This window comes from Macadamia integrifolia, unplaced genomic scaffold, assembly GCF_013358625.1.
Source record: "Macadamia integrifolia cultivar HAES 741 unplaced genomic scaffold, SCU_Mint_v3 scaffold566, whole genome shotgun sequence".
NCBI lineage: Eukaryota > Viridiplantae > Streptophyta > Magnoliopsida > Proteales > Proteaceae > Macadamia > Macadamia integrifolia.
Window position 1 is genome coordinate 80268 of NW_024870487.1, and position 20490 is coordinate 100757.

General features: G+C 37.3%; 2 protein-coding genes across 4 annotated transcripts in view; both read left to right on the forward strand.

Annotated features, from left to right (window-relative positions):
* The window catches only part of LOC122069266 (mRNA cap guanine-N7 methyltransferase 1-like), a 22607-nt gene extending 8549 nt beyond the window's left edge, over nucleotides 1-14058 (forward strand). For 2 of the 3 annotated variants that reach the window (XM_042633234.1, XM_042633235.1), the window contains exons 10-15: nucleotides 1512-1576; nucleotides 1681-1731; nucleotides 2028-2090; nucleotides 12882-13005; nucleotides 13257-13318; nucleotides 13865-14058. In XM_042633234.1, the coding sequence (XP_042489168.1) occupies nucleotides 1512-1576; nucleotides 1681-1731; nucleotides 2028-2090; nucleotides 12882-13005; nucleotides 13257-13318; nucleotides 13865-13972 (473 nt within the window). In that variant the 3' untranslated portion in view covers nucleotides 13973-14058. Of the gene's footprint in view, nucleotides 1-1511; nucleotides 1577-1680; nucleotides 1732-2027; nucleotides 2091-12881; nucleotides 13109-13256; nucleotides 13319-13864 lie in introns of all 3 variants that reach the window. The other variant, XR_006137420.1, reaches the window with a different exon arrangement.
* Nucleotides 14059-15799: 1741 nt separating this feature from the next.
* Nucleotides 15800-20261, forward strand: LOC122069256 (bifunctional adenosine 5'-phosphosulfate phosphorylase/adenylylsulfatase HINT4-like). Its single transcript, XM_042633226.1, has 5 exons — nucleotides 15800-16479; nucleotides 16561-16607; nucleotides 19007-19083; nucleotides 19165-19843; nucleotides 19990-20261. Exons 1-4 carry the CDS (start codon nucleotides 16408-16410, stop codon nucleotides 19269-19271), a joined length of 303 nt encoding a protein of 100 aa, XP_042489160.1. The 5' UTR covers nucleotides 15800-16407; the 3' UTR covers nucleotides 19272-19843; nucleotides 19990-20261.
* The last annotated feature ends 229 nt before the right edge of the window (nucleotides 20262-20490 follow it).

The window sequence follows — 20490 nt, forward strand, 5'->3', positions numbered from 1 at the left end:
GGGGGGGGGGGAACAATGCTATTAGAGGTGGATCTGGTTATAATGGAAGAGGCTTTTTTGGTTGGCTTTTTATGATTGATGGCGGAGGTGGAGGTCGTAGTGGGGGTTTTAAGAATGGAGTTAGGCTAGAGGTTGCAGGGGATGGGGGCGTTATGGTTCGCCAAAGGTTCCTTAGCCAGGAAGCTAGTCAAAGTATCAGGGGTGAAACTGTTTAAGACCAAAGTATCTGCATCTGAAGACTCAGGCCGGATGCAGTTCTGATCAGTAGTGTGTTGCTGATGTAGATGTGATGTGGAGCACTACTATTGACCTGGGCAGTCGAAGGCCTTGGGAAGCAAGGGAGGGGCGCATGGGCCTTCCTCCTGGGAGAGGAGGCAGTATGTAGCAATCTCGGGTTGGTGGTAGCAAGGCCTTCTGATGGAGGGCCGGTAGGGGTAGGGAAGAATTCCCTGAGATGAGTCTCAGAGTTGCAGGGGAGGGGAAAAATCGCACTAAGAAGGGGGGGAAGAATCACGCACACAGCCCTCAGGCTCTCAACACTCAAAACTCAATTCATCATTCTATCTTCTAATTAAACGATTACATGCATTTAAATAGTAAAAGAAACCCAACATTAAAAGGAAACGTACTCTAATTTGGAAACTCAAATTACTTGGAAACTAAATCCTAGTAGCTATCACCTACCTAAGTTACCGAAATAAAAGATTGCAGGAGAATAAAAATAAAATCCTAAAAGATCCTACTGGTCAAAGACTCGATATGAGTCCGGTTCATCGTTCACTGGATACCCAAATGGGTATGGGCTGCTCCATGGGTGCATATCTACATCAACTTTTTTTGATGAACTTAATTGCAACTGTAATTTTTTTTTTTTTTTTTTAAATACTACTAGTTAGTGATGTTAGATGTTACGGAAAATGAATAGGAAAGAGATTTATATGTTAAAAATTACTAGAGGATGGTCCTTTAAAGATTGGTCATTTCAGATAAAGTTCGATGGTTCAAATATTAGTAAATTGTATGTGTCTTTTCAGGCGTTATTCTTCTGTCTGTTAGATTTCATCTTGGTCATTTGAATTAGTCAGTATTTTCTTATTTACCTAAGGCTCCGTTTGGTTGCAATGGAAATTTATAGGGAAGGGAAGTGAAATTTTCATACTTTAAAAAGAAATGTTTATAATCATTACACCATAAGATTATATAAACTACCTATTTTTTCTAACCATATTTAGTAATGATATATTTTACAAGTATTTTTTTATTTTACATATTATAGCAAAGGGTTTTGGATGCAAAGTAAATTGAAATTTTATGACCAAATATGGAATGATTGGAAGTTAATGTAAAGTCACTTGGGTAATGATTACATCTATTTATTTTTTTTAGTATGAAAATTTCACTTCCCTTTCCTTTAATTCCCCTTGCAACCAAACGTAACCTAAAGTTGACTTTTGGGAATGACTATTTTTATCATTCTTAATGGAAAATGCTTTTTCATCTTGAATCTGCAGCGGAAGGGCTTGCATTTGGGAACAGCGTATACTGGATTCGTTTTGATGATGAATATGCTCAAAAGGTGAATCATCTTTTATTGTCAATTTGCCATGAATTTGCTTAAAAGGTGAATCATCTTTTAGGTTCCTTGCTGATGGTAAATGTCTGTACTATGGTGTGGCCCAGAAATTTAAAGCTTCTAGCCCCTTTGGTATCAAGTACAAATTCCACTTAGAGGTACATTCTATCTTATCAAGTAACTTCTCTCCAAACTCCTATTAGACTTGGACTTGTTGCAGACATGAATTTCATCAATAAAATATTCCTTAACATCTTGTTTCAGGCTTGTTTTTTGAACGCCTGAAAAATTTTCCATAGTGTGTTGTACTCTGGAGTTTCTTCATTTATGAATTCTGTTTCAAAATTATCACAAGATTATAGCTTATTTCTATATTTTTTAACCTTTCAAACTTTGATCATGGTTATTTAATTATTTCAGTTATTGTTCACAATATCATTGAACTCTGTTGCAGGATGCTGTTGATTGTCCGGAATGGATTGTTCCTTTCAATGTCTTCAAGGCATTGGCAGAGGAGGTTTGAACATTGTTTTGACATTATTCTATCGAACTTTCAGGGAATTCCAGTAATATATTGTATTGGCCATAAGCCTTACCTATCAAAGCAGGTTGCTTTTTGTTCTTTCCTCATGTATAGGAGAAGTGCTTTGAATACTGATGGTCTGTTTTATTAGTTTCTCTTCCATAGTTTGGAGGGTAGATGGGGGCTATGATTTTTGTTGGATTACGATCTTACAGGGTATTGAGGAGAAGCAAATGATACCATGCCAATGAAATAACCTAGAGGGGGGGGGGTGAATAGGTTATGCTAATGAAATTTAAACATTTTTGATTTATGGATTCCAAATGTGATTGTAAAATAAAACTTGTGGAATAATAAGATAGCCACAATCACACGACACCAAGGTTTATAGTGGTTCGACTCAACTTGAGTCTAGTCCACTCCATACAAGTTCCACTTGTAAGGTATTCCACTAGCTCTCTCTTTCAGTACAGTAGGTAAGGAAGAAAACCTTTACAGAATCTTGTTTAGGACAAAATTATCCTTACAATCTCTTTCAAGGTAGAGAGGCACCTCTTGCAATCCCATTTTACGGTGGAGAGACACCCAACTCTTTTTAGGATAAGAGGATCTTTACACAATCCTAATTACATTCTAGGAAAATGTAAAAGCAATAAAATAAACAAGTGGAATATAATTGTTCGAGTTTACCTCGTGTGGTGCGTGCAAAAATGAATATGTAAATGCATGCTTGAATACAACTTTTGTAGTCTCCCTTAAGTATGGACTGATGAGAGAGACTTTACTGAAGTTCTTGAGTTCTTGGAGAACGTGTTTGACTTCAAAGAGTAAACTCAATAATAACAACTGTTGATGCTCACAAATGACTTTGATATGATTGCTGAAAGCTTTCTTAATTGTTAATTATTCAAGTCATTAGTGGGGTAATTATATAGGCAGAGACTAGGCTTAATTAGGATAATAAAATCACTCAATTTGGAAGGAGAATAATTTCTAACGGATAGAAATTTTCTCAACCGGCTGTTGCCGCTTCCTAGTCCAGTTGTATGAAACTAGCCGTGAGACTCCAAATATAGCCGTTGGGAGTCTTTGAAGGTCAACCAGCAGTTGCCGCTTCCAACCAGAAGTTGCCGGTTGCTCTTTGTGGGTTGATCAAGACACAGTCATGTGATCTAGAATTAATCTGGCTAGCCGGTTCAATTGCTGGTTAAATCCGGCAGTTGCCAGTTCCATCTGAAAGTTGCCGGATGGCTACTATTCGCATTTTCTGATGGAAAAATCATCACAGAGGTAAAGCGGCAATTGCCAGTTCCATCTGGAAGTTGCCGGTTGATCTCTGTTTTGAGTTTTGACTGCCTGACAGTCACACAAAGAGGTCAAAATACCTTGGGTTGATTTAAGACTGTTTTCTATGATTAACATGCATGAGTGTAATGCATGTGGGACTGTGTGAATTACAACTTAATCTAGAAGTTTCGAAGTCTTCAATAATACTTCAAATTCTTCAATTTGAGTTCTTCTAAATCTTCAATGCCACTTTGCGTCTTGAGCTTTAATGATATGATCCCCTACATGATGCTTCAATAATGTGATCCCTTATATGTCACTTAGAGAGAGATAGTTGTTAGAATACTACTTGTTTGTTATCATCAAAATCTTTATGGAGAGGGATATTCCCAACAATCTCCCCCTTTTTGGTGATGACAAACAAGTGGATTAAAGAATTAAAACTATGGTCATGAAGGGCAAAAGCATAGGATTATCTTAATCTTTAAAGCATAGGATTATCTAAATCTTTAATCACTCCTCCTTCTCCCCCTTTTGTCAGCATCAAAAAGAAAAGAAAAAAAAAATTCTTGTCTCCCTCTGAGCATGTGCATGTAAAAATATAGACAAAAGAGACAAGGAAGGCATGTAGCAATTGAAAACACACATAATCATAAAGCAGCATTGTTTTTCTTATATAATAGAACTCCAGAACAGTTCATTACAAAAGGTGCCATACTTAGGGCATTACAAAAAAAACAGTAAGTCCTAGTTTTCAAAGGGCATCAAGGATCTCCTGAGTTTTCTTATCAATATGAGCCATGATGCGTGACTTTATCTCCTCCTGTTTCTTGTCAAGCATTTCCACAGTCACGGTTTGATTAGAGGAGCTTCCTTCTCCTTCTGAGGCAGAGTGAGGATTTTTGATCCCCATGTGACAGATGGAGTTGATTTCAAATGCGGTTTTATCCTCTATTATATTCTCTCTGCGGATATTGACTCCAAAGTGGGCAAAGATTTATCCCAATATTCGTCCATAGGGAAGTTGTTGATGCGTCCTTTTCCATCGATGTGAATCATGTGACGGATGATGAGGTAAGGTAGGTTGATTTGGATTCCATCACCAATGCAGTAGGTGACAAAGGCTTGAAAGGGGCTAACCACATCTCGGTGTCCACTCTTTGGAAGGATGTTGAGTGGGACAATGTAGTATATGATCTTAGCAAGTTCAGTTAGTTCATTGTTTTTCATAGCCGCCACTCCAAGGTAGTTCTTCATTATCTTCCCATAGACCTTGTCTTGATCCATGAAGTCCTTGTGATCCTTTTTGGTGATTAGGTATTTGAGATGTCCCGTAGGGAGAACATTGAGTATTTCTCCCAATTCTTCAATCCCAAACTCAATGTCAGCCCCCTTGACCATACTCTTGATTTTAATGTTCTCTTCATAGCCTTCAACCCTTAGGTTGCAATAGAAGAGTCGAACAAGTCTTGGGTAGCATCGAAATCGACATTGGAGCATGCCAATCCAACAAAGAATACCAAAGTACTCTTCTAGCCCAAACCTGTACAAGGATTGAGTATCGATATCCTTACCGGTCTCAATCTTGACGAACAAGTCCCACGATTCCATTGCTTCCGTGGAGATAAAATCTATCTGTCGCTAGTCTCTTCTTGCTGGCACGAATCTTCTTAGGACTGCATGGTTTAAAGTACTCCGATATCGATACGTATCTTAAATTTAGCCGACCGTTACGATACACACCGATACGATACATGAAATTTTTAAAATCGTTTCGTATCGATATATATCCTACGATACATACCGATATACATCAATACAACACCGATACACATCAATACGATACGATATGTACCGATACAACTATGGAAAATATAAAATCGAGGTGAAATGTACGTTTCGGTATGTATTGGTAAGTATTGGTGTGTATCGGTATGTATCGATCGGTACGTATCGGTGAGTAACGATATATACCGATACAGTGTGTTACGGTCATATAATGGTCAAGATGGGTAATTTCTTAGAAAAACACGATTTTTTGAGGGGTTTTTGTTCCAAAGTTGCTATCAGTTATATTTCTCTCTAACTAAAGTGGAAATCAAGGTTGGGAACAAGGATTTTACATTTATGGGACAACTACAAACTTTGAATTTTTAGTGCGATACCCTCAATTTAGTGTTTATGCATAATACATGTTATCAATAGCTTTTTTTAACAAATTCTTTATGCAAAAGTGTTTAAAAAAATGTTTCTTATCCATTTATGTGTATCTTTAGCGTATCTTAGCGTATCTCTGATACGATACGATACCCTCCGATACATGTCTTAATTTTAGCCTATCGATACGGTGATCGATACCGATATTTTAATCCTTACTTATGAGCCATGGAGAGGGTTTTGGAGGAAAGAGGTGAGAGTTTTTGAGTATCTAGGGTTTTAGACAAAGGGTTTTAGGGTTCTTTGATTTTGTTTGGAGGAAATAAAGGTGGAAGATGAATAATGCGAAGAAATCCCTTAAAAAAGGGCACAAAAATGGCCTATCCGATGGGTTTAATTCGTAAACCCGAGATGAACTGGTAGTTTCCAGTTATAAGCGGCAAGTGCCGGTTGGTACAGAAAAATTGATTTTTGAGCATTTTTCAACAATTTTCGGATTTTCAAGTGAATAGGTATTTGTCAAGTATGAAAAGGCAGTGAATTTATCCAAACGGATTACATATGCCGAACTCCTTCCTTAGAGTACAAACATGGTCTTCACTAAGGGGTTTAGTGAAAATGTCAGCCAATTGTTTTTCAGTTTCGATGTACTCAAGAGTGACATCATCGTTTTGTATACTATCTCTTAGGAAGTGATGACGAATGCCGATGTGCTTGGCCCTGGAGTGTAAGATGGGGTACTTACTCAAGTTTACGGCACTTGTGTTGTCACACATGATTGGGTATGCATCAAACTTAACTCCTAGGTCTTGGAGTGTTTGCTTCATCCAAAGGATCTGAGCACAACATCTTCCAGCTACAACGTACTCAGCCTCGGTGGTGGAGAGAGCAACAGAATTCAGGGGCCAAGGACATGACAGGTACCACTGGTACTTTCCTGTCAATGTGGCATCCAGCAAAGTCACCGTCTGAGAAGCTGACAAGATCAAAAGGTTGGTTTTTAGGGTACCATAACCTGACATCACATGTGCTCTTTAAATATTTAAAGATCTTTTTTACTGTTGTGAGGTGTGATTTCTTAGGATTGGCTTGAAATTGAGCACATGCACATACACTGTACATGATGTCTGGTCTACTAGCCGTTAGATATAGAAGGCTCCCAATCATGCCTCTATATCTATTAACATCCTCAGAAGTACCGTCTTCATCCTTGGTCAGTTTCAAGGATGAGCTCATCGGAGTGAAGATTTTTGACTGATGATGTCAAATTTCTTTAGAAGCTCCTTAGTGTATTTACTTTGATTTATAGAAATCCCATTATCAGATTGTTTTATTTGAAGTCTAAGGAAGAAGTTCAATTCTCCCATCATACTCATTTCAAACTCATTGCTCATTATACTACTGAATTCAGTACACATACTCTCATTAGAGGAGCCAAAGATGGTATCATCAACATAAATTTGAGCTATGAGTATGTCATCCTTTAAGCTTTTCACAAACAAGGTAGTGTCAATCCTCCCCCTTGAGAAACCACTGTATATTAAGAAGGTGCTTAATCTCTCATACCAAGCTCTAGGAGCTTGTTTGAGGCCATAAAGGGCTTTCTCAAGCTTAAAACACATGGTTTGGAAACTTTGGGTTTTCGAAACTAGGGGGTTGAGCTACATATACTTCTTCTTGAATGTAACCATTCAATAAGACACTTTTTACATCCATTTGATATAATTTAAAGTTCTTATGGCATGCAAAAGCAAGTAGCATTCTAATGGATTCTAGTCTTGCTACAGGGGCATAGGTTTCATCATAGTCAATACCTTCCTGTTGGTTATATCCTTTAGCAACTAGTATGGCTTTGTTCCTTACAATATTACCATCTTCATCCAGCTTGTTCTGAAAGACCCACTTGGCACCAATGACGGTGTGGTGGTCAGGTTTGGAACTAGTTTCCAAACCTTACTTCTTTTAAACTGGTGAAACTCTTCTTGCATGGCAACAATCCAGACATCCAGTCACTATCCTTAAGTGCTTCTTCTATGTTTTTGGGTTCAATCTTAGAGATAAATGTAGTATGGTTGCATATCTCACATGATTTAGATCTAGTTTGGATTCCTTGGTCCAAATCTCCTATTATAGCATCTAAGGGATGGTTCCTATGAGGTATGATGTCCTTAGGTAAGGTTTCTACTTTTTGATCAAAGACATCATTTTCCTTAGGTTCTTCAAGAGAGATAACATCCACTTTATCGTTTAAGACATCAATAGAAACGTCATCATCATCAATAATAGGTTCATGTATAGTAATAGGCAAAGATTCATCAAATCTAACATTCATAGATTCTTCAACCATTAGAGATTTTTTGTTATAGACTCTATATGCTCTACTATTGAGGGAGTATCCTAAGAATATCCCTTCATTAGATTTTACATCAGACTTTCCATGACGGTCTTTAGTATTTAGGATGAAACACTTACAACCAAACACCTTAAAGTAATCTACCTTAGGTAGTTTACCAAAGTATAACTCATAGGGAGTTTTGGAGAGTAGGGGTCTAAGAATAATTCTATTAAGCACATAACAAGCAGTATTAACGGCTTCAGCCCATAAGGATTTGGGCAAGGAGTACTCATTGAGCATGGTCCTAGCCGTCTCTTGTAGTGACCTATTTTTCCTTTCAACAACCCTATTAGATTGAGGTGTCCTAGGAGCAGAGAAGTTATGGTCAATGCCATGTTTGTTGCAATATACATCAAATTGATATATAATGTCAAACTCTCCTTCATGGTCACTCCTGATAGAGGTTACTTTACAGCCCTTCTGATTTTGTAATCTTTTGCATGAAGTTACAAACTCATCAAAGGCGTCATTTTTGTTTCTAAGAAATATAGTCCAAGTAAATCTTGAGAAGTCATCCACAATAACAAAAGTATATGATTTACCATTTAAACTAGAGATATTGATAGGACCAAACAAGTCTAGGTGAAGGAGTTCCAAAGGCCTTGAGGAAGAACCAATGTTCTTAGCCTTATGGGACACCTTGGTTTGTTTGCCATTTTGACATGCATCACAGAAATTATCTTTATTGAACTTGATCTTAGGAAGATTTCTAATAAGGTCCTTGGATGCAATTGTTTGGATTAATTTGACATTTACATGTCCAAGTCTTCAACGCCATAATGAGGACTCACTATGGTTAGAGACCAAGCAAGCATTCAAGGAACTTGTTTCCTCTAGCATGTATACATATATGTTGTTCTCCCTAGATCCTTTTAGGATTAGATCATTATTTGCATCTTTTACATAGCAGTGAGATACATCAAGGTCTAACTTATAACCTATTCCACATAATTGACTTACGCTAAGTAGGTTATAGTTAAGATTTTTGACAGTATACATTCGAGAGAAATACCGCTTATTTTGATTTTCTCAATTCCAGCAATTTTCCCTCTGCTATCATCTCCAAATGAGACCCATCCTCCGTCGTAGTCCCGTAGGCTTGAGAATAAGTTTCTGTTGGATGTCATGTGCTTAGAGCATACACTGTCAATCACCCATTCGACTTGTACTTTATTCTTCAAGCAAACCTACAATAGAAGATCAGTTGTACATTGATCCCCATAATCTCACGGATCCATCATTGTCAGTGTCAAATGTCCCTATGGGGACCCAAGTGGTATTGTATCTTTTAGGTCTTTGATATGACCTTGGGTTCCTTTGAGTCCTTTGAGATTCATATGATCCATAAGACTCTTGAGATGTATAGGACCTTTGAGGTTTGTATTTCCCATGAGGTCTATATGACTCTTGAGGGTAGGTTCTTTGGGGCTGCCTATAGGACCTTTCAATAGAGTATCCCCTTTGAGGTTGGGGTCTATATCTAGGTCTAGGTTCCTCCTGTGGCTTATATTGCCTTCTTTGAGGTGTGTAGTAGTAGGCATGGTTTACCTTGGTCCTAGGTCTCTCATTTTGAGAGGTTGTGGGATTTTTCTTCTTGGTATTACATTGTCTTGTTGAATGCCCTATTCTTTTATAGAGGCCACACTTGACATAGGATGTGGATGCTTGATTACCTTCACTCCTTCTCGGATTTTCCTTTTGCTTTTCTTTTCTCTTTGATGGGTTTTGTCTGTAACCCAATCCTTCTCTATCATTAGGACCTTTCCTTTGAGATCCTAGAAGGTTATCAAGGTTCTTTTGGCCTTGGGTAAAGGTGCATAGAGTAAAGTTTAACTTTGAGTTCTCTTCCTCAAGTTCACTCACTTTGGAGGTTAAGACATCCACTCTTTTATTAAGTGTGTCAACTTCTTTTTCTAGTTTATGTTTTTCCGTTTCTAACTTAAGACTCTCTTCATATAAATCCTCGAAGTCTTCTTGAAGTCCTTCGTTAGAGTCATTTTCTAGAGGTTTAGTTTGGGTTTGCTGGCTTACCTCTTGTTCTTCATCTCCAAGTGCCATCAAGGCTAGGTTGGTAACTTCTTCTGAATCACTCTTTTCTTCATCACTTGAATCCCATGTGGCAGCATATGCTTTCTTCTTTGTCTTATGTGGGCATTCAGTTCTGAAGTGACCAAGTTTCCTGCAATCAAAGTATACTACATCTTTTTTGTCAGATGAGGATTCTTTCGATTTGTTTTTGACCTTACCTTTATCACCATAGGATTTGTCTCCATAGGTTTGGCCTTTATATGGCATTATTCCCTTCTTGAGAAACTTGTTGAATTTTCTTGTGATGATCGATATCTCTTTTTCCATATCGAAGTCTTCCTCATCATCATCACTTACCTCTTCAATGCTTTGAGAGGATTTTAATGCTATGGTCTTTCTCCTTACTCTGGAATTTGCTTATCAGCGTGTAGCTCAACTTCATGTGTTTGTAGAGAACCTAACAAGTAGTCTAGAGAGATCTTTGTGAGGTCCTTTGCTTCTTCAATTGCAGTTTTCTTAGGTCTCCATGTGTTTGGTAGAGATCTTAGTATTTTTCTTACTTTTCCGCATTGGTGTAGGTCTTTCCTAGACTCTTAAGACTATTTACAATGTTGGTAAAGCGCGTAAACATCTCAGAGATAGTTTCATTTTCATACATCGTAAATGATTCGTAATTCGAAACTAACTTATCTACTTTTCTTTCCTTTATTTCCTCTGTGCCTTCATGAGTAACTACAAGCATATCCCAAATTTGCTTGGCTGACTCACATGCTATGACTCGATTGAATTATTCTTCGTTGAGAGCGCATTGGAGGAAGGTGATTGCCCTGAAGTTGTATTGGATGAGGGTGACATCATCGGCTTTTCCTTAGGTACCGTCTTTCCTTTAACTTCTTTGGTGATGATGCATGGTCCTTCTTCTATGGCTCTCTATACGAATATGTTCTGGCCGCATACAAAGTTTTTAAATCTGTACTTCCAGAAAGAGAAATTTGTTCCATTAAAGTAAGGGGGTTTTGAGGCATTCATGCCTTCTGGTGGTCCTTGGGATGTGGCCATGGTCTTTAACTCACGTTAAGGCTAAAATCCTAAAACTTTTGAGCTCCCGCTTTGATACCAATTGAAATAACCTAGAGGGGGGTGAATAGGTTATGCTAATGAAATTTAAACCTTTTTGATTTATGGATTCCAAATGTGATTGTAAAATAAAACTTGCGGAATAATAAGATAGCCACAATCACACAACACCAAGGTTTATAATGGTTCGACTCAGCTTGAGTCTAGTCCACCCGTACAAGTTCCACTTGTAAGGTATTCAACTAACTCTCCCTTTCAGTATAGTAGGTAGGGAAGAAAATCTTTACAGAATCTTGTTTAGGACAAGAGTATCTTTACAATCTCTTTCAAGGTAGAGAGGCACCTCTTACAATCCTGTTTTATGGTGGAGAGACACCCAACTCTTTTAAGGATAAGAGAATCTTTACACAATCTTAATTACAGTCTAGGAAAATGTAAAAGCAATAAAATAAACAAGTGAAATATAATTGTTCGAGTTTACCTCGTGTGGTGCGTGCAAAAATGAATATGCAAATGTATGCTTGAATACACCTTTTGTAGTCTCCTTTGAGTATGGACTAATGAGAGAGACTTTATTGAAGTTCTTGAGTTCTTGGAGAATGTGTTTGACTTCAAAGAGTAAACTCAATAATAGCAACTGTTGATGCTCACAAATGACTTTGATATGATTGCTGAAAGTTCTCTTTTAATTGTTAATTATTCAAGTCATTAGTGGGGTATTTATATAGGCAGAGACTAGGCTTCATTAGGGTAATAAAATCACTCAATTTGGAAGGAGAATAATTTCTAACGGATAGAAATTTTCTCAACCAGCAGTTGCCGCTTCCTCGTGCAGTTGTATGAAACTAGCTGTTAGACTCAAAATATAGCCGTTAGATAGCCGTTGGGAATCTTTGAAGGTCAACCGGCAGTTGCCGCTTCCAACTGGAAGTTGCCAGTTGCTCTTTGTAGGCTGATCGAGACACATTCATGTGATCCGGAATTGATCTGGCTAGCCGGTTCAATTGTCGGTTCCATCCGGAAGTTGTCGGATGGCTACTGTTTGCATTTTCTGATGGAAAAATCATCACAGAGGTAAAGCGGCAGTTGCCGGTTGATCTCTGTTTTGTGTTTTGATTGCCTGGCAGTCACACAAAGAGGTCAAAATACCTTGGGTTGATTTAAGACTGTTTTCCATGATTAACATGCATGAGCGTAGTGCGTGTGGGAGTGTGTGAATTACAACTTAATCTAGAAGTTTCGAAGTCTTCAATAATACTTCAAATTCTTCAATTTGAGTTCTTCCAAATCTTCAATGCCACTTGGAACTCTTCAATAATTCTTCAATTTGAGTTCTTCTAAATCTTCAATGCCACTTTACGTTTTGAGCTTTAATGATGTGATCCCCTACATGATGCTTCAACAATGTGATCCCTTATACGACACTTATGAGAGAGATAGTTGTTAGAATACTAGTTTTTTATCATCAAAATCTTTATGGAGAGGGATATTCCCAACAGCCAAGAGGGATGGCAGTGGCCAGATCAAATAGGGACCTGAACTCCTCTTCTCCTGTTAGTGTTCCGGTTTGTCATGAAACAGCCCGAGAGCCCCTATCATGATTTCCTTATTCTAAATTGTGTTTTAATGTGGTGATTGGGTTAGAGTTGAGCAATAAGTAATAGGTTAGGATCAGTAATGGCTAAACCTGATGTGTAACTTTATCCATCCCCATACCTGTTCACAAAGAACAAAGTTCGATGGATGTGGGGAAGCTTGTAGTGATATAAAAAGCAACTCAATTTGTTCGTTAAATTGCCCAATAAGACGGCCTAATTGACCACCATATTTGGGCTTTGCAGTATGAGCTGGAGCTTGTTTTCGTGAAGAACTCCCATGAATTTGTGGATGAGTACTTGAAAAAACCAGAATTTGCTGAGCTTATGCGGAGGCTTGGTGCCTTGGGTGATGGAAACCAGGACCTGAGTGAGTTAATTTAATCTCTTTTCTTCTGCAGCTCTTTCATTCTTGTGGTAAAGCACTTCCTGGTCTAGATTCCAGACATGTGTTCCTGGTAGTGCTGTTGGAGGTTTGAACAATTTATTTTCTCCATCTGGTGCAACTTTTACTAAGCCTCTCATCTTTTTTGTTTCCGTAATCCGGATGGATTGAGTACTTCAGTTATATCAGTTACAGGATGCTTTTACTTGACCATTTTCATGCTTTATGATGTGCAGGCACGCTGTCAGAGGATGAGTGGGAGGTTGCTTATTTGTATTTGGCATTTGTCTTGAGAAAGGTAATAAAATTTCCGTAGATCACTGTAAATATGGACGTTGGATAATGCCATCTTGCTAATTCATAACTTATTTTTGTTATAGTGTTATTGCATTAGAGGTATGCTTGCATTTGATTGTTATGTATTAACTATTATGAATCAACATCATTTGATACTTTGTGTGTTCCTTCTGAATTTGCTGCTTCACCACATAATTATTTGATCATAGATCTTTGTGAATGATTGCAATGGTGATCTGTTTCTGTTTTGTAGATGCCAAACTATATGAATGAGGCATCAATTATGACAGTTTATGTTCTATTATTTTGACAATCTAGATATTGGACTATTTGGCATTGATCAATGGTGGAATGTCTTAAAACACATTAGTTGGGTTTGAGCTTGCCACGTTGGCTGTCATTTTTATCATTGTGGATCCCAAAACAGAGAAACACCATTTAATTTGATAGGTCTAATATATATATATATATATATATATCGTTTGTTTTTTCCCCAGTAATCTTTTGAATTATGAGCTTAATTGCAAAATTCTTTGATCAATCTCAGCGGGGTGGTCAACCAGATGGCAACCGCAGGAGCAACAATAATAGAGGAAACAGAGGGCAGGTGCATATATCAAAGGAAGACATCATGTATATTAGTAAAGGGGTGTGAAGGCAGAAGTGCTGAAGTTTGGTCTCGGAGTTCTCCATTACAAAACATGGTCCACATGAATTGTTGGGTTAGCGATGGTAAGGGTACAAAAAAAAAAAGAGCATTCCAGTGCATGAAGCTTTCGCTATTGTAGGGTTTAAGGGGGGCAAATGTGACTGGGGAGAGCATCAATAGAGCAAAGTAATCATGTCATATCCAAAGCAGAAGCTATGGTAAGGCAAAGCGTGGGTACCTAAACAATAAAGTTGTAGATTTATATTTATACATGGTTCCATAATTGAAGTTCAATGTATTAGTTGAATGGAAACTTCTTTTTTTATCGTCAAACTAGAAAAGTAAAAGACAAACATCCCATTTTGCTTTAATGTGGATTTAAAGAAAATGATTGGGGTTGGATCAGCTATCCGCAAGACAATTCGATCCTGATTCGGATTGCTGGCCAAAAGGTCGAATAAGAGTTTGATTTCATATACTGTGATCTAATGATTTCGCATTTACAGTGAAGAAAGATCAAAATGATTTCCTGCTTGAAATGTCAAGGATCAAGTTTTTCCAAGGCCATGATGAATGGGACCATGGGTACTTTAAATGCACACATGGGATATCGTAGAGAAGTTTTTGGGAAAGGTATTAAAACCCTAAAGGGGTTTGTGAATCCCAGAATGAAGTGTTGAGTTTTAACATCTATGGAAGGAAAATTTTTACCAAATGTCAGATCTAATAATTGATTTTTCATCTTTAATTTCTCATTGAGCAGCACAAAATATTGCCTCCTCTAGATCTATTGGATTGTGCAAATTAGTTAATTCAACTCAGATCGAATTTGGAAAATTAATTATTAGATTTCACATGATTCAAGTAGTGGTTCAAAAAACATGTATGTTGATTCATCAGGGCCAACCAATTCAAATAGCTTCACTCGAGAGCAATTTTGATATGAATTTATTGGAGTTGGGTGTGTATTGTAGTCTAGAGGTTCATATAATTATTGTTGGATTTGTATTTGTAATTAGATCTGATTTTGAATTCATTACATATACAAGGGTAGAATTGTAATTGTGTGAGAATTAGGGTTATCCAAATATCTTATATATTATCTTTGTGGGAAAACCCAATCACAAGCAAAGGGGGATCATATTGTGAAGTGGACAATTTTCTCAAGTAGATGTAGACATTCATGTCAAACTACATTAAATTTCCCGTATTGTGCGTGTGATTATTTGTTCTCTTTCGCAGTTGCACATTGCCCCAACAAATGGTATCAAAGAGAGTTCAATGATTGTTGTAGGGTGTGCATGGAGATTTGAGGAAAGGGCAATGTACATGGAGCCTAAGAAAGTTTTTTTTTTTTTTCCTTTGCAATGTACATATCTAATTTTTTCTCTCTCTACATCCATAGAGTTGTTGGAGAAAAGAGAGAAATAGAGGAAAAAACATTACGATTCAAAAGTCTGATTCCGTACGTGATAGAGGAAGGAAAGAAGGGAATAAATTTCAAAGTCCAATTTGTATCCGTACGTGAGGGTGGAAGGAGAGAAGATAAATGAAAGTAAATAAGAAAGATGGTGATTCATATGGTGGAAAAAATAAATAAACGAAAAGCGGAAGGAAGAGTTTGTACAAAGGAAGAAAGTTTTGAGGATATATATATATATATATATATAGGCAAAAGTTTTTCTGGTCGGCAGAGCAGCTAACCTTATAGCTGGTCGGGACTAATCTCACCCCTTCAAAAGGGATCTCAAAATCACAGTCGTTCGTTGATTTGTACCTAATACTAATACGACAGATATACCTCGAAACTCAATAAATCAAAATACAGTCCCTTCTCTCACATCCCCCCAAGATCTCTCCTGCCTCCCACCACGAACCAACCCATCTCGTCTCTCTTGTTTCCGGTGATTGCAGCGTCTTCTCCATCTCCGTTCGGCTCTTCTTCTTCGGCGTGTCACCATCTGAAGCTATTGAGTTGACTCCCTGCCCCGATGTCCCCTTCCTTTTCTTCTCCGTCTCCGTTCAGCCGCACAAGTCTCTCTCTTCTCTCTCGCAGGTGGAGAAGGGGGGAAAGGTAGGGAAACGCTAGGGTTTTGGCTTTGCACCATGGGCGCAAGCTAGAATCCATCCTTCATACTCATCTGCTTGTTTTAGATTATTTCCCTCCTTGTTCACGGGCTCAATTTAGGGTTTACATCTGAGTTTTACTTTCTCCTTATCAAATTCTTGGTTCTTTTAGCGGAGGGTAGAGAGCGGCCTCTCTAACCGGAACAAATTTCACAACACTGGCTCGCGATTCGCAAAGTCGCAAGGCAGAAGTCGCGACTTTTGTTTCCATAGACTGATAACTGTTCGTTTGCCGGTTAACTAGTGCGCCAAGTTAACCGAGGAAGAGGAGAAACAGTTGGAACTTGGGAAGGACGGACGTTGGGGTTAGGGCAATGGCAGGAGCGGGGCCATGTGTGTTCTGTCAGATTGCTTCTTCTTCCACCTCTACCCAACTCCTCCACTCTGTGCGACACTAAAGGATCCTTCTCTCCATTTCTTTTCCTTGCATTATTTAAGAAATTCTGAATCACTTTCATCTCGTGCAGGATGAGAAGGTTGTCGCATTTCAAGATATCAACCCTTCCGCGTTCAAGTAACTATTTAAATCTAAAACTCCTTTATTCTGCTTGTGATTTTTTATTGAGTTTTAATTTTGATAACATATTCTTGTTGATGGAGCCAAATTTGAGGCTTTCGATCAAATTTACAGTAGAAACATCATTCTTTGCACCATTTTATTCAGATTCCTGTCTCAACAACTAAAAGAGTTTATAGTTAAGCAGATTTGATACTTGAATCCAAATCTTTCGGACTTATTTATTCGTTTATTATACTATTTATCTTAGGTCTAACATATAATTGTTGGGGAATGTAAAAATGCGGCTTTATAAGAAAGCATATCTGAACCGTTAAACTGCATTGCATACACATTGAAAGGTTGGGGACTTTTAGCTTGGAGGTACTGAATTTTTGGAATTTTTTATGGTTCTGGAGATTGTTGATTCTTGCTTTCAAAAAGTGGTTAATTGTCAGTTATGAGGATATGTAGCGAATGGATGGAAGCTCTTAGAAGTTAACTTCACAAATACTAGGGGTAGACTGTGAACAAAAGTCCTGAACTGGCCAAAGGGAAGTTTCAGTCCAAACGGACTTCACCAAGTGGCAAAATAAGATTTGAAAATCTAAGGACTACAAGATGGTTCTAGGACATACACAAGGCTGAAAAATATAAAATTTCATAGACATTCATCAGAGGGTATTTGATTGAATTTGACATGTGACTAATTTATAAGGTGTACAACTAATCCATAACGTTTACCAATCAGTTGCCCAAACAAATTGTCCGGGTGGCTCAAATTGATGGACCGTTCAGATCCATGTAAATGAAATTTTGCCTTATCGCCATGGTAATATTAGTCTGTGCTTCTTTAGTTTGCTTTTTACTGTTATAGAGTGATATCTCTGAATTTCTTGTAAACATAACTTGGAAGAGAAAATTCTGGAGATGGTGGAAGCTTTCTTTCTCTTTGGCTGATCCCCATTTATGAAATAAAGGGGTTTTTTTTATGGTGGGTTAAAGACTTAAAGGGATGGTACTGCAGTTATAGAACGTGACAGAGACCAAAATATGGGTCATTTTGTGCTTGAAGGAATCGATAGCTATATAGCATTTGTAGTGTTTTGGCTTTCATTGTGCTAAAATAAGCCAAAATACTATTTATCTGCATCAGTATCCGATTCTGTAGTCCCTTTGTGGTTCTTCTAGAGGTCCCCTCCCCTCCCCTCCCCTTTCCTTTATTGTTTTTATATAATCTTATCCCTTTTACTTTCAGTTTCTTATTAATATGATCTTCTCTATTATCTGTTTAGTTAAAAAATTGTCACCATAAACCTCGACCGTGTTAGCAATTTGTTGAGAACTTGAAAAGCATGTGAGGTTTATTATGAAAAGCTTAAGTCTCAAAGGTGTTAAAACTTTAAAACCTAATTATAAATTTTTATTTTGAATTTGTTTATCACTTAGATTGCTAACTATTTCCTTTCAAATTTCTTCAATATCTATCATAAATTTATTTCAAATCTAATTAAGGTAAAACTTTACTTCTCTTCTGTTTCCTGCTAGAGTGTTTATTTTTAATTTTTCTATCTATTTGCTCTTCATCTTGTGACTTCTGTTTATGTAAATGAGTCATGTAGTTTTTATATTCATCTATTTATATCTAAAATATAAATTTAAAAGAAAAGCTCCTGAAGCACAGCCTTCATGCTTTTGAGGCTTATGTTTCACATTTTGACAAGTAGAGAGCTTCATCCATGCCTGAAATGTTTGAAAAATATGTTGTGTTTGCTGATTGCTTTCTAGCCAAATCTATTAAGAACTGATTTGGTATCTCTTAAATTTGAGTTCTCCCTATGAAAAAAACCATAGTTTCACAGGTTTCTTGTTCCAAGACGTCGGTCCCACTTAGGGATCTCACAACTTCCTACAACCAGAAATTTTTGTTTTGGCAGTATTAATCCTTCAGTGTATTCAGGTTTTTTTTATTTTTTTTTTATTTTTTTTCAGTTTTCTGTTGTTATTTAAATCTACAAATATCATAAGAAAATAAGGTTGTATAAATAAATCTATAAATGCGACCATATAATTGTTGTTACATTATATAGTGAACATCTAACTGTTCCTGCTGCCGGTTTTTTCATGCTCCTGTGCCAAATCCAGAACTGTTCTTGCAACTGTTTCATGCAACTAAAGAAAGCTTGAGAATTTTCCTCCCTCCAAATACTTCAAATCAGATACTTTATTACTCTTCATTGGTTATAGAACATGATGGGTCATATAGCTTTTACTTTATCTTATCATTTATGTATGATGTAGATAGTGCTTAGCAATCACTTTTTTTTTTTCTTTTTTATGTCTATCTATAGAGCTTATCAAATCAATTGATAAATTTCTTTCATTAGCTTGATCTTTATACTTTGATAAACTGGTAGGCATTATCTTGTCATTCCTGTGGAGCACATTTCAACAGTCAAAGACCTCCAAAGGAGAATGGCAGATTATCAATTGGGTACTCCTCTGAGTATAATTATTGGCTAACATTGGTCTATTTAACTTTTCTTCCAATCTCCAATTTTTATTTATTCTCCAGTGAGCCATATGTTGGATGTGGGACAAACTCTACTACATAGAGATGCTCCAGACTCCAAGCAGTATAGGTATTGTTTCTTCATCAGAAAAACAAATGTTCTTTATTGAGTGTGGGTTCATGCTGTTATGTACATTTACTACTGGGGTATTTATGTTTTTTCCCCTGCAGTACAGTTGGCAGTGATGCTCTTTGTTAGTGATCACGAATTCACTATAGGGGGAGTGTCCCTATTGTGATATAGGTTAGCTTAGTTAGTAGTTTGCTGTTAGTTAAAGGCATTCTCAACCTTCTCTGTCAAGGATGGAAAACTATTGACCTGTTCTCAACAAATGAAATGCAAACAAATCAAAATTTTCCGAGGCATGTCCCTTTGAAATTTGTGAATGAAAGGGGCGGTCAATTTCCTTATGACATGTATGATGCGGGGTTGCATTTGGAATTTTTGATAATTTTCATTTCATTAGATTATAACTTGTGAGAATGGAAGTTGATTAACAGATTTGATGCATTCAATGGATGAATAGATCATGGATTTGACTCTTAAGTTAATCTCATTGTTTCTTGTTTCTATGTTTGCCTCTTATAGATCATGGATGATCATGTGGGGAGGCATGACTTGGTTTCATGCAATGCAATGAATAAAATAATGCTTCAAAGGAGTCTCCCAGATCCAAACAATGTAGTCTATCTCTTTTCTGTTTCTGTCTGTCTCTGTTTCTATTATGTATTGCAAATATTCAAACGCTAATTTACTATACTATTACCTATAACAAAATATTTTAAATCCTTAAGCTATGCATTAATGTTTTACCTTTGACATTGCAGACAGAGTTGACACACTGAAAGAATGGATCAGCAAGTTGGGGAAAAAAGGCTGATAGTTTCACACATGGAGTTCGTGGATGAGATTCCTTCAGATGGAAATAAACCCTCCAAACGTATTGTGTGGAGGGACCTCCCTGTTTTTTGCCTTGTTTTTCTTATTTGTTGGAATCATAATTGGATATTGTATTCCCCACTGAATCTTCTATGTAACACTTGACGATGTAAGTTTATGAATTAGTAACTTATTTCAATGAGATTTACCTTTTTATTAATATTCTTGCCCTTTATTCAAGTATTTTCTACTTTATTACTAGCTAGATACATTGTTTCAATTAGGGGTATCAATCCCAAGCCCGCACATGTAGGCCTGACCGAGCCCGACATGTTTATGACCATAGTTGGACTAATAAACGTGTCAGGCACTCAGGCCTAAGCCCGGCCTGTTTATAAATAGGTAGTACATGGTGCAGGGTAACAATCCGATGTGCTCTCGACCGGCCC